Here is a 20,286-nt window from a genome sequence, read left to right on the forward strand (position 1 = left end):
CTCCCTTATACTGTAAAAGTGGAAATTTTCGCGGTGTTGAAATTTTTGCACATTTTACGCAACCAGAAACTAGCGCAAAAATAAAAGCACGGGAATATTCTTGCTTGCCATATGTTCCTGTACTTGGTGTCTTGATTCCGCGGAATTAAAAACACGCGAAACTCTTCTCACCCAGTTAATCGCAAAAAATTAGTTGCGCAAAAATATCCACTTTTACACTAATTACAGTAAGTCGTTAAGACCAGCAGATTTTTTTTTTGTTGTTATAACCAAACAAAAGTGAGTATCGGAAGGTAATTATCGATAGTAATCCTGGGTAGTAAATTACTACTTTTCTGCAAAGAGAATTTCAATATATAAATGTATCTGTTAATGGAATGCACTGTAATTTATTACGGTTTCATTCTCCTTAAGGCAAAAAAAAAACAAAAAACAATAACCAACAACAAGTATCTGATGACCTTTCATTTAGTTTTTGTTTTGTTTTTGTCATTCTTAGTTTTGAAAGTCCATCTGTTTGTCTTTCATTTCATTGGATCGGTGACGTCTGTGCTGTGAATGCTGTGGCTGAATTAACTCAGTTGACTTGCTCCCAAACTGCTTCTGCACACTGTGGCTGTGGGCAAGAGATGGATTCATTTCACCAGGCTTGGATGCCTGCTGACTCAGACTCTCCCTTCGCTTTTTCTGGTAGCTTGGAAATTGGGCAGTTTGTGGGTATCCATCACTAGTTCTTCCAAAATTCCCCTCCCCTGAGCCCTGATGTCTTGATGAATTCGCTGCCAGGGTTGCATGCTCCCTTCCACGGTACTGTTGTCTCCTATCTCGTCCCCTCCCACCTCTGTGCCGAGTTCTCTCATTGGGAGTATGAGGTCCTTCAAAATTCCCTTCTCTTGGTGCCTGATTTCTTGGTGCGTTTGGTGCTGGTACCTCATGCTCTCTTATTAAGGGCATTCTGTCCGCTTGTCGGGTATATTCTCTGTTTTGGAAACCTTGTCTCCCTTGGTTACGTGTAGTTCTCTCAAAGTGACTGCTGCCAGTAGACTGCCGTCTGCGGTGCTTGTCAATCGTGCTTTCGCTGGATTCAAAGCTCTGAAAGGAGGTATTCATTGGCTTACTGGATGTCTTGGGGTAGATGAGTGAAGATCCTGCTCCATATGAATGTCTCCGTTCATAGCTGCTCAGAGTGGCAGCATCCTGGCCAGACCTAGAAGTTCCATAGCTGGCTCCTCCAAGATGCCTCTCTTCTGAATCCAGTTCTCGTGATGCTCGTGGTGCTGTGTTTCCATGTTCTCTTCCAAAGGGATGTCTGCTTTCATCTTCGGAATATTCTCTGTTTGGACCATCACGCTTGCCAAAGTCTTGTCTTTCTGTATGGCTTTGGCCTGTCCCTTCACGGGTCGAGTGGCTGTTCAACCTCCCTCTCTCATCGGTAGCAAAGGATTGGTAATGTCCATGCACATCTCCTGACATGCCAGAGCTACTCATTCCACTTGTTTCATACTTTCCTGAGATCCTTGCTGATTGGACACGGCTCGCCTTTGTGGCACAGGCTGTTGCATCTGGTTCATCACTAAAGCGCACACGTTTCTTACTTGTCCCTTTGACTTCATCTGCAGACATGTGCCTCTTCCTATTGCTTAGAGTGGAGTGACTGGCTACTGAGACTGTTCTTGGATCAACCAGAGATGACTGTCTTATATAGGGAGGCCCAGCTGGTCTCTCAGCACGCTCACTAGACACTTTCATGGTATGGATTGACCCTCCCTTGACATGTAATGTGCCAGATGCCGAGTTGGCAGAGTTTCCACAAGATTTTTCATGCTGATGGAGCGACCTACTGCTAGGTGCTGCTGTGTTCTCATGTCCACCAGAACCCTGCCTTAAATTAGGCAGTGGCTCCTTTGCATGTGAAGGCTCTCTGATCGAGGATGACTCACGGATAGTGGCAGAAGCACCAGCGGATGGTGGTGCTGGTGATCTTACAACCGTCTGATTGGCTGCTGGCTGCTCACTATACATATGGGGAGGCTTTACAAGTGAAGGCTTTGGGGACTCTACATGGAACGGCTTGACCTTGCACTGCCGAGCGACGTGCCTGTATGAGGCACGAGATGTGAGAAATACAAGCTGTCGTTTCTCTGCATCCTCCACCAGGGACCTCCAGCAGCTGTTCATCTATGACCACACAGGGAAGAAAGAACAACACTTCAGCTTGAATATGACTTCAAACTAAAGACAACTTTCCTGTAGTGCCCTTCCATGGTCATGTGTAAACCAGTTGGTTGTAAATACCTCATTATGACCCCTACGAACAAGTACTATTCTTTAATACCTATCGGGGTACGACTCCTATGATAACCACACGTTCCTTTTGACTAACCCTAATTCCTGCCCTCCTGAGCAATGAAAACCAAACCACCACCACCACCACCAAAAAAAAAGAGAAGTGCTTACATGCTCTAATTCAAATAGTACAGTGAAAAGTGCTAATTTTACCTTTGGGTCCTGACATTAGGGGGCTTAGGAAGCTCTAATGTTGCCATTCCTAGAACTTCTTTTACTAATTTCTATTTGTCCTATCCCTTTACAAGTAGACATGTACAATGCCTTACTATGATGTACTATCACTACAAGTCTGATGAAAATCTAGGCGTGGATTTTTGAAACAGCAGGAGGAAATCAAGATGTCAACAATTAGAGCCATGCTATCCAATTACGTGTCCAAACTGTCCACTTTTGGTAACATCCTGAACAACAAACATTCTTTCCTTCACATATCTCAAAATACAATATGACTTGGTCACACTGCATTTGGATCTATTGAAAGAAAAAAATGATATTGAAAATACATGGTTAATTTAGAAGTCCAGACTCTGAACTCCCATTTATGTGTCTGCACCATTTGAACAATTTTGTTTCCCAAAATTTGCTGTTACACTTTCACTGATACCAATAGGATCTCTATTTTTCCAACACAATTTAGTATGGGTTTTTCATGACAAGCACAGAGCTGATCAAAGGGGGTGACCTGACATGGCAAAAACTGTAAGTTGATAAACTAAATCCCAGGTACTGAAATGCATTTTCAATATTTGGAACAGGCAAACTGCTCAATAACAGGTCTATTCCAAGGAAAACAACAAATGACATCAACAAACAAAGCTGAATTCACAAGCACCCCACACTTGGAGAAGAAAAGAGTACCTTTCGGAGTATGTCTGTGTTTCCAACAACTAGAAGGCTGAGCTTGGCCCGGGTCAAGGCAATATTTAGGAGCCGGGGATCTGTCATGTACCTGACAAAGCAGAAAGAGAGATATATATGTTTTATATGCTTTCAACTAATCTTTTGATATTTTATTTGGTCTAGTTTTAGTATCATAATATTATCATGTAAAATATTGAACGAAGTGTTTTAAAGGCAATGATTAAATCTTACCCAACTGTGCTGGAAGGATTTGCAGAACTTATGCAGGAGAGAATAATGACATCTTTCTCTGATCCGATGAAGTCATCTAGTATGCCCACTGCAGTTTTCTTTGGAAGCTGTATCCTAGAAAAAGGTGAATCCAAGATGGCTATTCATATCTCAGCTATCTATGCTAGCCAGAAATTTGATAAACGTGTGGAATGCTAACAGATATCAATGAAACATCTATGGGGGAAGTTTAAAGTTCTGTGAAAACCCAACCTGCAATGTTACACATATAACCATTTTGAGAACCATTTTAGCCACAATCAGGAGACCAGTATATTCTACTAAACTGCTTCAAAACAGGCACAGCCATTTGAGAACCTACCTTAATTGCTTCTGTTCAGGCCTAATTTAATCAATCTATCATAGTTCCATTTAATATTTTGTCATTTACTTGTATGTTGCATATCATAAGCAAAGCATAAAATAAAACATTTGTGCTAAACAAGCTCAAAATACTCCGACAGCAAAAATAAAATATCAGCTTCTTGGTTGAGGACAGATGGTAAGTTGAATGGTTTGGCCTCTTGCCACCTCCTTGTTCATTCAGGTGTGTCCATACTGGGTGCAGGACCATTTAGACATAGCTTAAAGTTGCTCTGTAGGAAATAGATTCTCAACAAGTAAGAATGGGGTGTAATAGAGCTAAAATCTGGTTCTGATATTGGAGCTGTTGATAACTCAACAGTCATGCTGCACTACAAAATATTTACATGCAGTCGTGGATGTAGTTACAGAATTTATCACACATGGGTTGATTAGTATTAACATCTGTTCACACTTACTCTAGAACTGCCAAAGGTCTATGGTTTTGAGCCTTGCAACGCTTCTGCAAAAACCTTACCGTGCAGTGCTTATCATCAGTTTACACAATCTTGCTTATTATATGAAAACAGTTCATTGTGTTGTAGTCATCACATCCATTCACATAGCTTACTACACAACTACCAGGACATCATTCATAATGCAAGATGGCATGATGTAAAAGGGAAAACCAACCTGTGACTTGCACAGGTTGATTTCAAACTGTTCGGGATATAGCATGTCATATACTGATAATACCACATCCAGCTTTGTACAAGACTTTGATATATAAGTTGGTATCTGAATTTGATATTAATGACCATTAGCAAGTGCTGGAATACCATATCTGAACTAAAGGACAACAACTAATGTACAAATATCGGACATTTATCAAAGTTTTCTTCATTTTCTCCATTGTGTATTAAAAAGGAGTATAGTTGGCAAAGGGTCTGAAACCACACTATGTTCACGCCGTGTTTGTGCCGAGACCATTTGTGACAGTGCACCTCAAAACGAACATAAAGTCGCACACGCTGATTTTGCGTGAGGACTGAAAATAGTTGTAAGTGATATGGGTCAACCTTGCCGAACTTGACTTTTCATATTTTCTGAAAGAGCGGGTTTTCTTTTACATTATGCTAAAATTTGGCATCATAAAACGGGCAGGAAAGTGTGTTTTTTTAGCAGTTTATCTCGAACATTTTTGGTAGAATAGTGTGATTAGGTGTGTCTTTAGAATCCCTTTTTCAGTTCTGAAAAACCTTGTCCACACTCTTCACTTTCAACTCTAATAACTTTCAAAAGGATAGTGCTACTGCTTTGAAAGTTAGCATTACTTATGGACAGAATGTGTTAATGAGGCATGCTTAATTTCAGTTTAATCTGATAATCCCTTCATTGTTGTTACTCTGGTGGTTTACTTCCTGTTTTTTTGTCCCTTCATCGCACAGCCAGCATGGTTTGGTAAAGATTATAGTTAATTAAGCGCTTGAATAGACACTGTACTTCAGAGCCTCTTTTCTCAGTTCACACTTTTCCTGAGTTTGTGCTTTCTTTCCAATATTTAGATAGGTTAGGAGAGTCCATTTGATTTGAGTTATACATCATTTTAAAGCTTAAAGTCTGCTCTTTCAGAATATGGTCTTAACTAAAAATTCATGTCTGGCGACTTTTTGTTTGTTTTGAGGTGCAGGGTCACATTTAGAGTCCCCTCGTCTGGCATGAACACAGCACAACCTCTAGAGGTTGTGCTGTGTTTGGGGGACTCATTTAACAGGGTATAAGAATCACTGGAACTTGAAAAACTCTGGTCTCAAATTTCAGGGCATAGGACTTGAGCATCAAAACTTTGAGCTGGGGACTTAAAAACCTTTCGAGTCAAACTGGAAATTCAGAACAGGAGAGAGACCATGGTCAGAGAGCAGCTAACTGTGATATTGGCTTAGGTCTCAAAACTCAGGATTCAGAATTTGAGATTCAACATTTCTGACTCGAGCACTTCAGAATCAAAACAAGGGACCCTTCAGTAGGACTTTTGACTCGAGACTCAAGACTTTTGCCTTGAGTACCGTAGAATCACAACAAGAGAAATGTGACTCAGGATTTTTGACTCCAGACTCGAGACTTTTGACTATTGGAATTTGAGACATAAAAATCATTAGAACTTGAGACTGTGGTCTAAGAATTCAGGACTTAGGACTTGAGATTCAGAAGATCAAGACCCTTAGCTCAGAACTTGGAAACCTTAACAGTCAGAACGTAGTACTAAAGAGATGCCAAAGTCCGAGAGAAACTAGGTTTTAAAGTGGCCCAAGGACTCGGAACTCAGGATTGAGAATTTTTGATTCAACTCTTTTGCCTTGGGTACTTCAGAATCAAAACAAGGGACTCAGGACTCGGGACACAGGACTTTCGACTCAAAACTTGAGGCTTTTGACTAGGGATTTGGGACATAATATAAGATTCTGGAATTGGAACTTGAGACTTCTGCAGTCTCAGGGTTGAGAATCAAGCCTTTAAACTCAGGGCTTGAAAACATTTGAGTCGATCTGGGAACTCAGCACTACAGATCGAGATGCCAAGGTCAGACGGCAACTAGGTGTGAGATTTCAGCAGGGTGTGGGTTGGGGGGGGGGGTCACCCTTCCCATGATAATGAGCATTAGCATTTTTAAGCTCTAAATTTTGTGATACAATGCATACTAATATACTATTTGGATTATGTTTTCCATGAAAAAAAATGTTGTCTCAAACTGTAACTTTTGTTAGTGGTCAGAAATCCATGTTTTTGTTCTGTTTTGTTGTTGTTGGGTTTTTTTTGGTGGGGGAGGGTTGTATGCTTGATTGTTGTTTTTGTGGGGTATGAGAAATTGTTTGTCAGGTGTGTTAAAATAGTAGAGTGAGAAAGACTGCTGAGGTGTGAGACTTGGCAGGTCTGGTATTGAGAACTCATGACTTATGAATGAAGACTTGAGAAACCAGAATCTGGACAAAGAAATTGGAGCTTGTGACTTCCGATTGGAGACTACGTATAATGGTCTCTGAACACACTTGAAATATGAGAATAGGGACTTGGGACTTGCAACTTGAGACTTAAGGATTTGGATTACAGAGTTAGGACATGGTACATAAGACAAATTATCTGTGACTTGGGACTTCAAGGAATGATCATTCATGTACATACTTTGCCAAACGTTCCTGCAGATCAACTTTCTGGCGGCGATATGGAGTGATTATTCCTGAGCTCTCTGCGATCTCCAGCACTTGTCTCGCAAGCTCAATGATGAAATCAACACTACCATCACCCTGCAGAACACTGATTGAAAAGAGCAGGAAGAATCATAGGAAAAGAATGCCCAGGTGCAAATGAAATAGTGCCATGAGAAGAGAATTGAAATCAGTGTGAGGTACAGAAAGTTGAGAAAATATATATACCTGTATTCAATAAAATGTTAAGTTCTGTGTATTTGTTTCATAAACCTGGGTAAAAATACCAAACTTTTCATTCACAACAGCCTGAAACCTAATGTTTGGGACAGACTGCAAAACAAACAAGCATACCGTTCACATGTAGAGTTTCTTTTGAGGATTCATGGAGACTTTTTTTTTTGCATTCTTGTACATACCTACTGTTGTCACTATCCATGCAATCAGATACATGAAACACCATGTAGGGCCGAAGCTTGTAGTCCTTCCATGCAGGTGGAAGTTTGTTCCTAAGTGAGCAAATCAAATTTGTGATAAGAAATGCCATATAAAAACTGAAACACTAGTGACAATGCATACATTTTACAGCAGTTTTAAATGTTAAAGTCTTTTGACATCAGAATCCAAGTCAATACAATAAGGCTTTAAAACAAAACTGCTACTTTTAGCATTACAACTTAAAAGAAGATATTATTTACACCATATAAAAACGGATATAGCAGGTAATGAATATCTACAATGTACATTAAGAAACAAGACAAGTACTATATAGAAGCTTTATCAAAAGTATTGATATAACAAGCACATCAATACATCAATTACACACATGTGTTTGTTTAGATATGTTGATTGTTAAATCTCTTCACATTATCCACAAGCAACTTCACTCTTTCAGTATCAACTGTTGTGCTTTGATGACTGATTATGTATAACAGGGCTCGACACTTACTCTGGGGGTCCATGCATACCACTAAAATCTTCAAATAAGAAGTCATGGTGGCCCGAAATGAAATGCAGTGGCCCAAATTAAAAGTATGTGAAATAATTTCAAGTTTGGATGGCCGATCAGGCCATCTTAAGATAGATATCCTATAAGGAAATTTGGGGGCCCAACATCAACCTTTAGTGGCCCAGTGGCAATGTTGAGCCCTGTGCACAAGATTAGCTACACCTATAGCCCTCACGAGTCGGTTTTCATGCTGCCCTGGTAGAAGAAGTTTGAAGGGAAGGAAGCAATGGCTCCTTTCATCCGAAACTGAGAGTCAAAACTTCTAATGAACTCTTCTGGCAACTTCTGGACTACTCGCTGCAGCAGGGACCGATTCCATCCTAGCCGTGAAGCCATCTGCAATGACAAACATATTTTCTGTACATGTACAGTCACTGCTGATTATCACAAATCTTGCACTTTTATATAAGATCTGCCACATCAGGCAGTCAAAGTAAAACTTTAGCTGTGGAGACATGTAGATTAAACTACTCAAGCTGGACTTTATGGCTTTAACAAAGCAATTTGTCAGATAAAATGTATTTGTTCTGAAAAAAAAAATTTTTTAAGCTAACGAAATCCTTGCATCTGATTGGTTGAGAGCAAATTTGCATAAAAGTACATATACATATATATATATATATATATATATATATATATATATATATATACATGTATATATATATATATATATATATATATATATATATATAATATATATACATATATATATAATATATAAACATATATTATATATACATACATATATACATATATATTTGACAAAATGCTTGATGAAATGCCCCCAGAGTAGATTAGAGGGATTCACCGGTATCCTAAATGGCAAATACATGTAGTATTGTGGACAGTAAGTTCACACCTCAGATGTAATACAAACCCAAATGTTTCGACTAAAACATACAAATGCTCAATATGTGTAATTGTGAAAAAGTGTTGACTCATTACTTAGTACTTACTTTTGCACACGGGCCCTAAGTTTTATATAAAGTAGAATAAAAAGCTCCGAATAACCCCTTGCAAAGATACAGTGTATGACAGTCTTTCAAAACATTTAAATGGTTTCAAACAGTTGTGATTTCTCTAAACTATCAGACCTGTGAACGGATGGTGACGATTCCTTGTCGTTTATCGCCCGCTACAAACAGCCGCCGACTCCTATTCTGGAGGGCAAGGAGTACCTCAGTCTCTGTGCAGTGACCAACCTGAGGTTTTCAAATTGAGAGACAGTCTTATTCATCATCAATCACTTGTTTATGACATACTTTGCTATGGAGATTTTTTTTTTATTGTCCCTTGAGATTATCTCTGTGCAAAGTTGCATGAATGGAACATAAATGATTGCCTGCCTCTTCTCCAGAAATAGCATGTATTCAATTCATGCAAGCTTTGAAGACTGCAAGATGAGATATTTCAAAGGTTGATAAGAACATAAGAGGATACTAAACATACACAGATAAATACCCCCTAAAAAAAATATGAAAAGAACGTCTTCTCAATAATCTTCTTTACATATAATCCCCAAATAGAAATTCAACCAAAAACTTGTTGAAATAAATGACTTCCAGTCAATATTTAAGGTACAAAATTTCTTAAATACCTAAAGTTTGACATTGCTATTCAGCGGTTCCCATGTTCTTATGTGTTGTTAACTCACAGAATTGTTTGAAGTTATCATTTTCAAATCTGTGTTCACTAAAATGTACATAGGTTGTAAATCTGGCTACAACTTGGAATTCATGTGAAAATTCTCAGATTTCAGTCAAAGAAAATCAATTTTTTTCCAATATCTTTTATAAAAAAACTAAAAAAAACCCCAAAACCTTCATGTGAGGCAAAATTGACTTCTGCACCACACCTGCTCTTGACTAACTTTAATACTGAAAGTTATTGCAATTGTAATGCAATGTACTGAGTGTCAAGAAAGAGAGAGGGCATTTCAAAACAAATGAAAAATGCAGTTATACTCACATCATCAACAAAGACAGCAGTCACATTCCTCATGCTGGATCTCATGATCTATCAGCAGACATAAATTGTGAAGGTGACTATAAGGTACATATACAGTTTTGTACCATTATGGGAGCATTGTGTATAAGCATTGTGTGTGGCTTGTAAAAAGTTTGTGTAAAGAAAATTCCTGTTTATTATTGTTATACAGTGCGTATCAACAAAAAAAAAAAAAACGCAACAAGATTTGATTTCAAATTTGTGAAGATTGTATTAACTTTACACCAAAGTGAGTAGCAACAAATTAAAACCACATATCTCCTCTTTCCAATGATATCTTATTTATTCATACACAGTCATGAATGGCCGAGTAATCATTCTTTTTGGACAATGGGTCAAATTGGACTTGGGACCAAGTTTAGATACTGCAAGAATCAATGCACCTTATTAGATTAAATTAAATTAAATTAAATTAAATTAAATTAAATTAAATTAAATTAAATCAAATTAAATTAAATTAAATTAAATTAAGAAATGGAATAATGAAATCAATAATCGCAACTTACCATTGTCTTCTTTCTTTAAAATCTCTTTTTAACATTACATTCCATTCCCCTCATTATGGCAACCATACCTTTTCACACAGAGATTAGCTCTTTTCTCCATCTCACACACACCCTTTTGTTGCACAGGAAAATTTTCCGTTAATTCAGGAATCACACGTTCATTTAAAATGTGTAAGTATCCATTTCCGTTCATGTTGTTTTCAAAGAAGAAGGGCCCTAGGAGCAAACCGTTTCCACAAAGTCCAGTCCAGACATTCAGCTTTCCAAAAGAAAAAAAAAAGAAAAAATAGGAGAACTGAAAAGGATTTATGCTGGTCTTACTAACTGAAACTTGGTCCAAAGTCCAATTTGGCCCATTGTCCAAAAAGAAGGATTACTGAGCCATCCATTACCGCGTAAGAATAAATAAGATATCATTGGAAAGAGGAGATATGTGGCTTTAAGATGTTGCTACTTACTTTGGTGTAAAGTTAACACAATATTCACAAATTTGAAATTAAATCTTGTTGCGTTTTTTTTTTTTTTTTGATACGCACTGTACATAAGGCTGTAAGGTGCCCTTCCCATAGTACACATCTCATGAAAACAACCTACGATGTCATGCATGAAGTCTCTCTAGTACCAGGAAGCAGGTGAAATCAAATACATAGAGTGAGTGATTGCGAGTTCCTACTTTGAATGACAGGGTACATAATATTCATTTCCATAGCAAATGCAGGGAAGATACAAGGAAATGATATGAAATCATGGCTGCTGATGAATGCAAACTCCTCTACAGAATTGTGACTGTCTTCTCTGTTCTTCATCATAGAGACTTTACATTTAACCGTGCACAACTATGTCCCTCTATAGCAGGGCTGCTAACTTTCACACATGAAACTCAGAGAGGTTCCAAGGACAAATTGGAGGTATTATTACTCGTGCATTACATGATTCCAAATAAAAAGGAAAAGAAGATAACCCCGAAGCAGGGCAATTTTCATATATATTCCTATCTGGACATAAAGAGATGTCTTATTCTTCTCGGCAAATGAAAGAATGTGAATTGCAGTCAGCAGGACGAGGCATTTGCATCCTGAATCTTACTCCAGTTAATGTATAATATAGAAATGCACATATTGGCACTATTATTGATAAAGAAATAATAGAAATGAGAACAAAACTAAAGATACGAATGTCAGAGATTAACTAGGAAAAAAAAAAGGCAGAAAATTGCTTGATATTGAGTAACAAAAAAAACAACAAAACATTAAGTCTGTAATTTGCGCTAAGAAATTGAATTTTCACTCAGAAAATGATTTGCATTAGTGTATGCCTATCAAAGCAATATACATATCTCATTTGGGCCATGTAAATGCTAGTAGGTTAGCTACACACAGGATAATGTGTGCAGCCTTCCCCTTTAAAAAATTGGAAAAAAAAATCCCCAAGCAAACCATGATTTAAACCCATTTTCAAAATGATTATGAAATCCATGTAGGATTTGAGCAGGGCATTCCATGTTCCTATTGTCAATGGTTTTATAAATGTCAAACGTTGATAGTCAAAAAACTTGAAATCATTGCTCTACCTTTGATCCACAAGCTTTAAGCGTACATCCTATTACTTCTGCTTGCTCCAATATCTTCATTTGTAGCTCATCATCAGACAACTTGTTATCTAAATGTTTTGAAAGTTTTTCAAAATAAAAGTCTCAAGATTATATGCTCTCATTTTGAATAATGTGCAGACAAAATGCTAAATACATTACAACGAAACTGATGTCACTCTCTTACATCTAGCAGTGACTCACATGGAATAATTAAATATGTTATCAAATATGTAATTTGACCAGGGACGCTAACCTGGAAGCATTAAACTGCACATTACTTGAATATGAGACCATTCTGAAGCAAATCATTTTCACACAACAATAGATATACAATGAACTATTGAATGAATCCCATAAGGATTGGAACAATCATCTCCCAACATTTCCACTGATTCCCACTGATCAGTTACTAGCCTTCCCCTTTAAGACTATGCACATATGAACGAACTTGCAACTCAGTCATATAGGACTGAAAATAGTCTCTACAAAATCTAAGGCAAAGTCATTGATATAACAAACTTGAAACAACAAAGCATTAACTTGAATACATCATTTTTTAAATTTTTTTTTACTCTCAGCAATGCTGCACAAACTTGTCCGGTCAAGAATTTAAAAAAAAAGAAGAAGAATAATATATAAAAAAGGCTGCTAGTTGCACTTTAACTTACAATTTCTTTGGTGATGGTTTTTTCTCATCTTTGCCATGAGGTGAGAGATGAAAAATGGGGAGAGCTGTTCGTCTGCATGTTGTGTGTCGCCTACCCGAACAATGTAAACACCACCGACACAATTGTCCTGCTGATTATCTGGCAATGACAAGAATATTCAGATTCAGATATTCAGATATTCAAGAACATGTTAGTGAGGGCAGCTATAGTTAAACTTCAGAAAGCATCAATCACTAATTCCTGCTCTAGATATGTCCCCCCCCCCCCCCCTCCTTTCTGCTGGAGTGCAGTCCACCATCTACTGCATTATTATACTTGTACTTATTGACTGCATGTTCTGGATCATTTTCCTGTGCATATTGGGGTGACGTTACATACGTGGGTTGTGTTTCTGTGGTGCCTTCGAAGACTAAAAGCATTGTGGTAATTTTTCATTAATATAATTTAAGGAATTCCAAAACATACAGACAATAATAAAACAACAGCAACTGCCTTTGAAGACTTAAAGCATTGTGGAGATTTTTCATTGATTTAGTTTGAGGCATGCCAAAACATACAGATAATAATAAAAAAGTAAAATACAAAAATGAGCACTGGTAATTATCTAAAAAAATCATTTATGTTGGGGACCATGGCTGAACATAAGACTCTTAAAAGAACATTTTTTGTTTTCTCATTAATACATAGATTGAAGAATTGGTTTGGATGTCGTTTGAGAGGCCATTCCAAAGTAGTTAGTTCCTAACAAGGGTTGCTATAAGGTAATATGATTTACTGTCTGGTATAATATTAATGAATCCACATTTTAAACAAATCTAAAAGCAAAAATTATAGTAACTAATAACAGAACTATAATCAAATATCAATGTAAAACGAGAAATTTTCACATGCAACTTTTGTGAATTTTGTGAAAGTAAGATGTACTCAAAAGTGTTTGCATTGAATGCCAGTGGTAATTTGCAAAAGTTTCATGGTATACATGAATACATTTTTCTATATTACATGGCATATATACAGTATGTCCAAAAACAAAACAAAAAAACAAAAAAATTAAAATGGGGACCTCCACAAATAGTGAATCAATCCAAATACAATTTCAGGATATGAACTATAACTTATTACCCACATCTTACAGAACACCCCATCTGATTTGCTTCAGTGGTCAAAGAGAAATGAGGATTTTTGTAGGGCATGTCAGGAATCCCTTCCCTCCAACTTCTGTCCATTGTGTTCACATGTTAATATGCAGTTCCGAGTGCATCCAAGTGCTAAATTGGGAAGAATTAGATCCATGACATGCTTTACAAGAATCCACATTTCTCCATAACCACTTAACCAAACTGAATGGGGTTTTCTGCAAAATATAGCTAAGATGTTACATTTTAAGACTCTGAAATAGCATTCAGACAGTGTTATCATATTTCAAGTTTTCAATGCGAAAATCTGATTGTAATTTTTTTGGGGACATACTGTACATATATATAGATACATGTGTACATTATCTGCCCTCAACAAATCCTATGGGCCAGTCCAAATAACTCAATGTTCTGCTGCGACAATCAACATTTCTGGCATCTTACCCCTTTTTTCCCCTCTGAGAGCTTTCCACACCTTACGAAGAAGATGATCCAATGCCTTGTGGGACGGGGCACACACAAGTAATTTCCTGCGTTTGTTTCTTGCCTATACAAAGAGATGATTTTTACACACAGGAAAGTGTGTTATATACAGCTGATTCGGTTTTAGTCCACACAACTATAAGAGACTGTCAAGCACGCAAACACACACACACACACACACACACAATGAGAGCATGAATAATGAGAATTCAAATCCTGGTGCATCATTTTATATCCTTTGCCAATAACTTTGTATTTTGGGTGGTAGAAGGCTTTAATGGTGTACCACATATTCTTTCTAGGGTAAGTGTGTGGCCCTGAAAAGGGCCTACCCAACCCTTGAGAACGGCGAGAACATGCTTGCCGAAATGTTGGGATTGGGTAGGTCCTTTTCAGGGCCACTCACATACTCCAGAAAGAAAATGTGATGCACCGTTAAGCCTTCTACCACCCAACGTTCTACCGCCATGGAAGCCTTCAAAGATTTCAACTTCGTATTTTAATCAGTGATAACAAGTAGGTTGGAGCCTCTCAAGTATCAACACTGAAACTGGATAACTATGGGCAAAAGATGGTCTAACAAAGAGTAAAAGCCTTGATATGCCTTGCTGCTGCTACATTGACACGTGGGAAGATGCATCATACTGTGTGATATCATCAATATTCAGTCTCATTTCATCACACGCTAGGTTTTTTATCTATGGAAACCATACCCGAGATATTTCTTTCCCGATCAAATGACGGAGATGTAATGTCTTCCCTGTGCCAGTGGGCCCATCAAACAGTCGTATCACCTCCAGATCCTCCTACAAAGCCAGGATATAAGCACATCACAAACGTTTAAACACGCAAATCACATATTATTTGGCTTTACTTTGTCGAGCTAGCAATGTAATATCAAAACTCTCAGGTTTAAGTAGAAGTTTTGTTGTAAAGTATGCAATATCAATATCGTACACACACACACACACACACACACACACACACACATATATTTGCATACACACACAAGGGCTAACCATTTTTCAACAATTTTTCTTTAGTGGCACATATGGGTCATTTTGGTGGCCTGATATAAGAGTAAATGTAAATACTGCTTTCAAAATTTCTGTGGCCTGACATCAATTTTTAGTGTCGAGTCCTGATATTATATATGGCATATCATTAATATTCACATAGATACATTATGTATGTGTGTGATATATATATATATATATATATATATATACCTGTACACATATACTGGTACATGTGTATGATTGCTAAGTCAAATACACATATTTCAGGAATGATAAGTGTGTGTCTGAATGGTGACATATTATTTGCTCCTGCAACAATGGCTCCAGTCTCATTTTCTCAAAGGACTTAGGGTTGGGGTTACATTTGTGGGTAGAATTTGTTTGGCTTAGCGTGCAGGTATTTCATGGGAGCAATTGTCGCGGGAGCAATTGTCGCAGGAGCAAATGTCAAGGAACCATCCAGATTTATCATTCATGTGTATAAGTGTGTGTGTCAGAAGGCAGCCTGCCAAATGAAAAAAAAAAGAAGAAGAAATTATTTGGGTATTTCTGTATCTCCATGATTACAGTAGTATAAAATATCACTCTAATAACAAACTGCCCTTATATATATAGAACATATATAGAACATATATAGAACAATCTACGTAGTTCCACACTGATTTGCAAACAGAATGTATTGTTGCGCATTGATTATAATAAGATCTATTATGAAGAAAATGTTTATCAATATAAATATACCTTAACTGTAGACTTGGCTGTGATCTGTTGGTCTTCGTTGCAAAATACATCCAATTCCTCTAGAGTGGCAATGTGCCTAAGAAGAGGATTCTTCTGGTACAGCAACGCCCTTGCCTGATTCAGCTCATGATGAAGAGATGCAATAATCTGTAAGTGAAGGGGCAGGAAATGGCATTTTATTAAAAACAAGAGAATACCCACTAACAAAAGAAGCAAGGCTTGTAAGTGTATGCTAGGTGACAGGAGTGTAATGTTCTTGTTAGGAAATATTCTTTTGTTGCTATGCTGAATGTTGAGCACGTGTATGTATGGATATATCTGTATTACACAGGTTTCATCTTCGAGAAACTGCACAAATCATAATGAAATTTAAGTAGAGTTTCTTTTATTGTGGCTGAAGGCTAAAGCTGAATAGATTAGTATGAGGGCTGATCATGCATTTGAATTGAATATAGCCTAAAAAGCTAGTAAGAGGGAAATAAACCACAAACAAATTTTAAAATTTAAAAATAAACCTAAAACAAATTTCATGAAAAGAACATGCCGTCAATCCCTCGTTTGAGGCGAGTCCCCAACTGGGGAATACCCAAAGTGGGGTGCGTATATTTGTCGTTTGGGAGTTGGGAGTCGAAGTACTTGTCCATTGCAAATAAGCATTCTGCTCAGGCGTGACAAACCTGGAGGCCAAGCCAGGGTTTGATGACTCCAGCAGCTGTCGTATTACGTAAGAGCATGATAAGGATATCTGCCTGTGGCAGACCATTCAAAGTGAACTCAATTTTCTCTATCCTTTTTAAAGTTTTCAATTTTATATTCTATTGAGAAATTCTATGGTCATCCATTTTACATTTCGAACGAAAAAAATTGACCCGTAAATAACGAAAATACAGGAATAAGAAGGAGAGCATTGCCAGTTTGCCGGTGCTATTTGACAGTGAGTTACAACGGGGAGGTGAGACTACTCCCTGGTTACAATCAGCCTGCTGACTGGATCATTGAGAAAGCAGCTGTCGTATTACGTAAGAGCATGATAAGGATATCTGCCTGTGGCAGACCATTCAAAGTGAACTCAATTTTCTCTATCCTTTCTAAAGTTTTCAATTTTATATTCTATTGAGAAATTCTATGGTCATCCATTTTACATTTCGAACGAAAAAAATTGACCCGTAAATAACGAAAATACAGGAATAAGAAGGAGAGCATTGCCAGTTTGCCGGTGCTGACAATGTGCTATTTGGCAGTGAGTTACAACGGGGAGGTGAGACTACCTCCCTGGTTACAATCAGCCTGCTGACTGGATCATTGAGAAAGAGAGAGAGGGGGGAGAGAGAGAGAGAGAGAGAGAGAGGGAGAGCGAGAGAGAGAGAGGGAGGGAGAGGGGGGAGAGATGGGGGAGGGAGAAGGGGAGAGCAAAATGGAATGACAATAGTTCCGGTCACTACAGTACAGGCATGCTCTGTCTGCATACGCTGAATGTCTACACTCACACACACACACGTACACACACACAAGCACCATGGAGCTACATGGCCCATGCCAAAACCAAAACAATCTCCTCCTCTCGCGGTGCCCCCCCCCCCCCCCCCCCCCCCCCTCCTGTGGCGCTGTGGCGATGACTGATGCTTAGATTAGGCCAGGGTCAAGAAACAGGTGTTTTATATCTTTGACTTTAAGTCATTGATTGCCAAGATATGCACTGGCATTATTTACTGGGGTGTAGCCTCTTCAAACGAGAGATTTGCGTCATGAGTTTTTTATATGCAAGTTCAGGTTTATTCAATTCATTGTCATTGGTCACCCGAAACACTAAAGATATACATTGTTTTTGTAAGAAGATGGAAAATGAGATCCAGGCTTCTTAAGTTGTAATTTGATATATTTGTATTCATATTTTTAATATCTGTTTTGATATAAAGTATTGTTTTATTTATCATTTGGTCACCGGTTCCAAGTTTCCGGTTTTAGATATCCCCTTCTTCATAATATATACACACACACACACTCAAATACGTCTTTGTTGTCGTTGATTAGTATTTTGATTAGGTATTTAGTTGTGTTAAGTTTAGTTCTCTGAGCATATTTCCATCGTTTTTGTCCGGCTATTTCTATTACTGCCATTATTTCAATATATGATATCAACATGTCGACTATGAGTCATTGTGTGTATATCTTTTTCTACTTGCCACTGAAATAATTTTGATGAATTTATCAATTAGTCGACTGTAAGTCACATTTTTAAATTTTTTACAATGATTTCATACCCACGTTGTACAAGTTAAAATGTGTATTTATCGCTGTTGTTGTTTTTTATATGAATTTTATATGTACATGTATGTCAAGTGGACCCCTTTGAAAATCAGCTGTGCTGAAAGGGCTATCCACCCTATTGCTGGAAATTAATAAATAAATAAATAAATAAATAAATAAATAAATAAAATCAATAGGGCCACCATCTCCTCTGTGCGATCAAAAATAATAGGGCAAACTCCAAGCAATGTCTCGCCCGCATATTACCAAGTTTGTGATTATAGTATTTTTTAATGCAAGTTCATTGACCTTTTGACCTTTGAACATGTCCAACTTTATATTTGAACTTCACCGGCATCTTTAGGTGATGTACCTATGGTGTGAGTTTTGTGGTCATATATAGCTACAAGCGTGGAAAGCAATTGAGGGCACACATTATATGGGGCTTAAATCAGGGAAGTTCATTGATATTTTGATCTTTGACCTTGTCAGAATTCATCAATATTCAAACTTGATTGGCATCTTTAGGTGATGTTACCAAGGTGTGAATTTTGTGGTCACAGCTAAATTTGGTGGTCACATCTAAACTTATGGAAGTTTATAGAGAGTACAACATCGCCGATGAAGATGACGGAAAGTAACGTCTAAGTCTTGCTTCCACTACGCGGGCGAGACAAACAAAAGTAACAAACTTGTTACCACTTACCACCAGTCGAGTGCTGCTGGGAATGATGCTGTGCTTGTGAAAGGCAAGACGGACGTGCCTGACTTTCCCGTAACCTGTTTCTGTCTGATGCGTTCCCACAACAAGGCCGAACTGGGACCTATGGCGGCAGCCACTGACAGTAGTCATGTCCACAAGTACCAAGTCATCCTCCGTGAAAGTGTGATGGCAAGATTCCGCAGTGTACTCCACTGCATGAAAGTTTGCAAGTTGAATATATACTACCATGTTTCTGTTAGCATTGATACTTGTATGGTGAACCTCCTCTCTAGAACGTAAAATTATAAAATCTTTGCATAAAATCAAACTAAAGAACAAAGCAGTGAAAACTTTATCAAGTGACAATCATAATCAGTACTTAATGAAATTTCAACCTTTTTAAGGTTTTTTTAAAAGACCAGGGCTGTCAGTCAAAATTACATTTGAATAATACAGGTAAGATGCACAAAGTGATTTCCTAATAAGTTTATTATTTCATTAGCTTGATCACAGATACAGTTTTTCATCTTTTTGGCCAATATCTAATAATTTCATCTACACTTCTTGTAGCATATCTGGGCCTAGCACCCTGTACCCAAATTCACTGAGTGGTTTGTCTTACATTGCAATAGCAAGTTCTTGGATTGATGGATAGACTACAGACAACCTGGCATTATGTCTCCAGCACCCCTTGGGGTGGTGGCATAAAATTACACTTCCCAAATGATTTATGCAACAGTTGCTGATTCCACAGCAATTATTTTCTTTAGATTGGAAATAATAATGGCTAAAATCATTTTTGAAATACTTGAATCTGTGTGAAGAATACCACAGGGGACAGTGTAAAACAAGCTCATTATTGGTATGTTTATTATACCACAAAGTCATATCACTCGAAGATGGTCAATGCATAAAATTGCACATGTAATGCATCTACGTGTAAACCATGATCACTCTTTTATTTTCAAGTTCTTTTTATCTTTACCTTCTGTTGTCTCATGTTGCTTGCTCTCTTTTTCACTTTGCCTCCAGACACATGTGCAATTGTCATTTTGCTGTGAACAAGAAATCTGACAACAGATGGAAAATGGCGCAGTGAGTTTTCTGACTATATGTTACAGACTCAGAAAAAACAATGATGGATATATTTACGAAACGCAGTTACTTCAAAATCATAGATAACTCTCATT

At 37.7% G+C, this 20,286-nt stretch overlaps 1 protein-coding gene across 1 annotated transcript; it reads right to left on the reverse strand.

Moving 5' to 3' along the window:
- Positions 1–495: 495 nt before the first annotated feature.
- On the reverse strand, positions 496–19,138 carry LOC139740245 (uncharacterized; the record flags this gene model as incomplete). Its single annotated transcript, XM_071650826.1, has 14 exons — positions 496–2,178; positions 3,208–3,298; positions 3,442–3,555; positions 6,964–7,095; positions 7,406–7,495; positions 8,171–8,331; positions 9,090–9,197; positions 9,964–10,011; positions 12,079–12,167; positions 12,768–12,905; positions 14,348–14,450; positions 15,100–15,192; positions 16,147–16,293; positions 19,100–19,138. Coding segments are annotated over 14 exons (3,036 nt in total), but the record flags the coding sequence as incomplete, so codon positions are not given.
- Between the last annotated feature and the right edge of the window lie 1,148 nt (positions 19,139–20,286).

This window comes from Diadema antillarum, unplaced genomic scaffold (genome assembly GCF_040938485.1).
Source record: "Diadema antillarum isolate AM-2024a unplaced genomic scaffold, OU_Dant_1.0 seq00000845_RagTag, whole genome shotgun sequence".
Lineage (NCBI taxonomy): Eukaryota > Metazoa > Echinodermata > Echinoidea > Diadematoida > Diadematidae > Diadema > Diadema antillarum.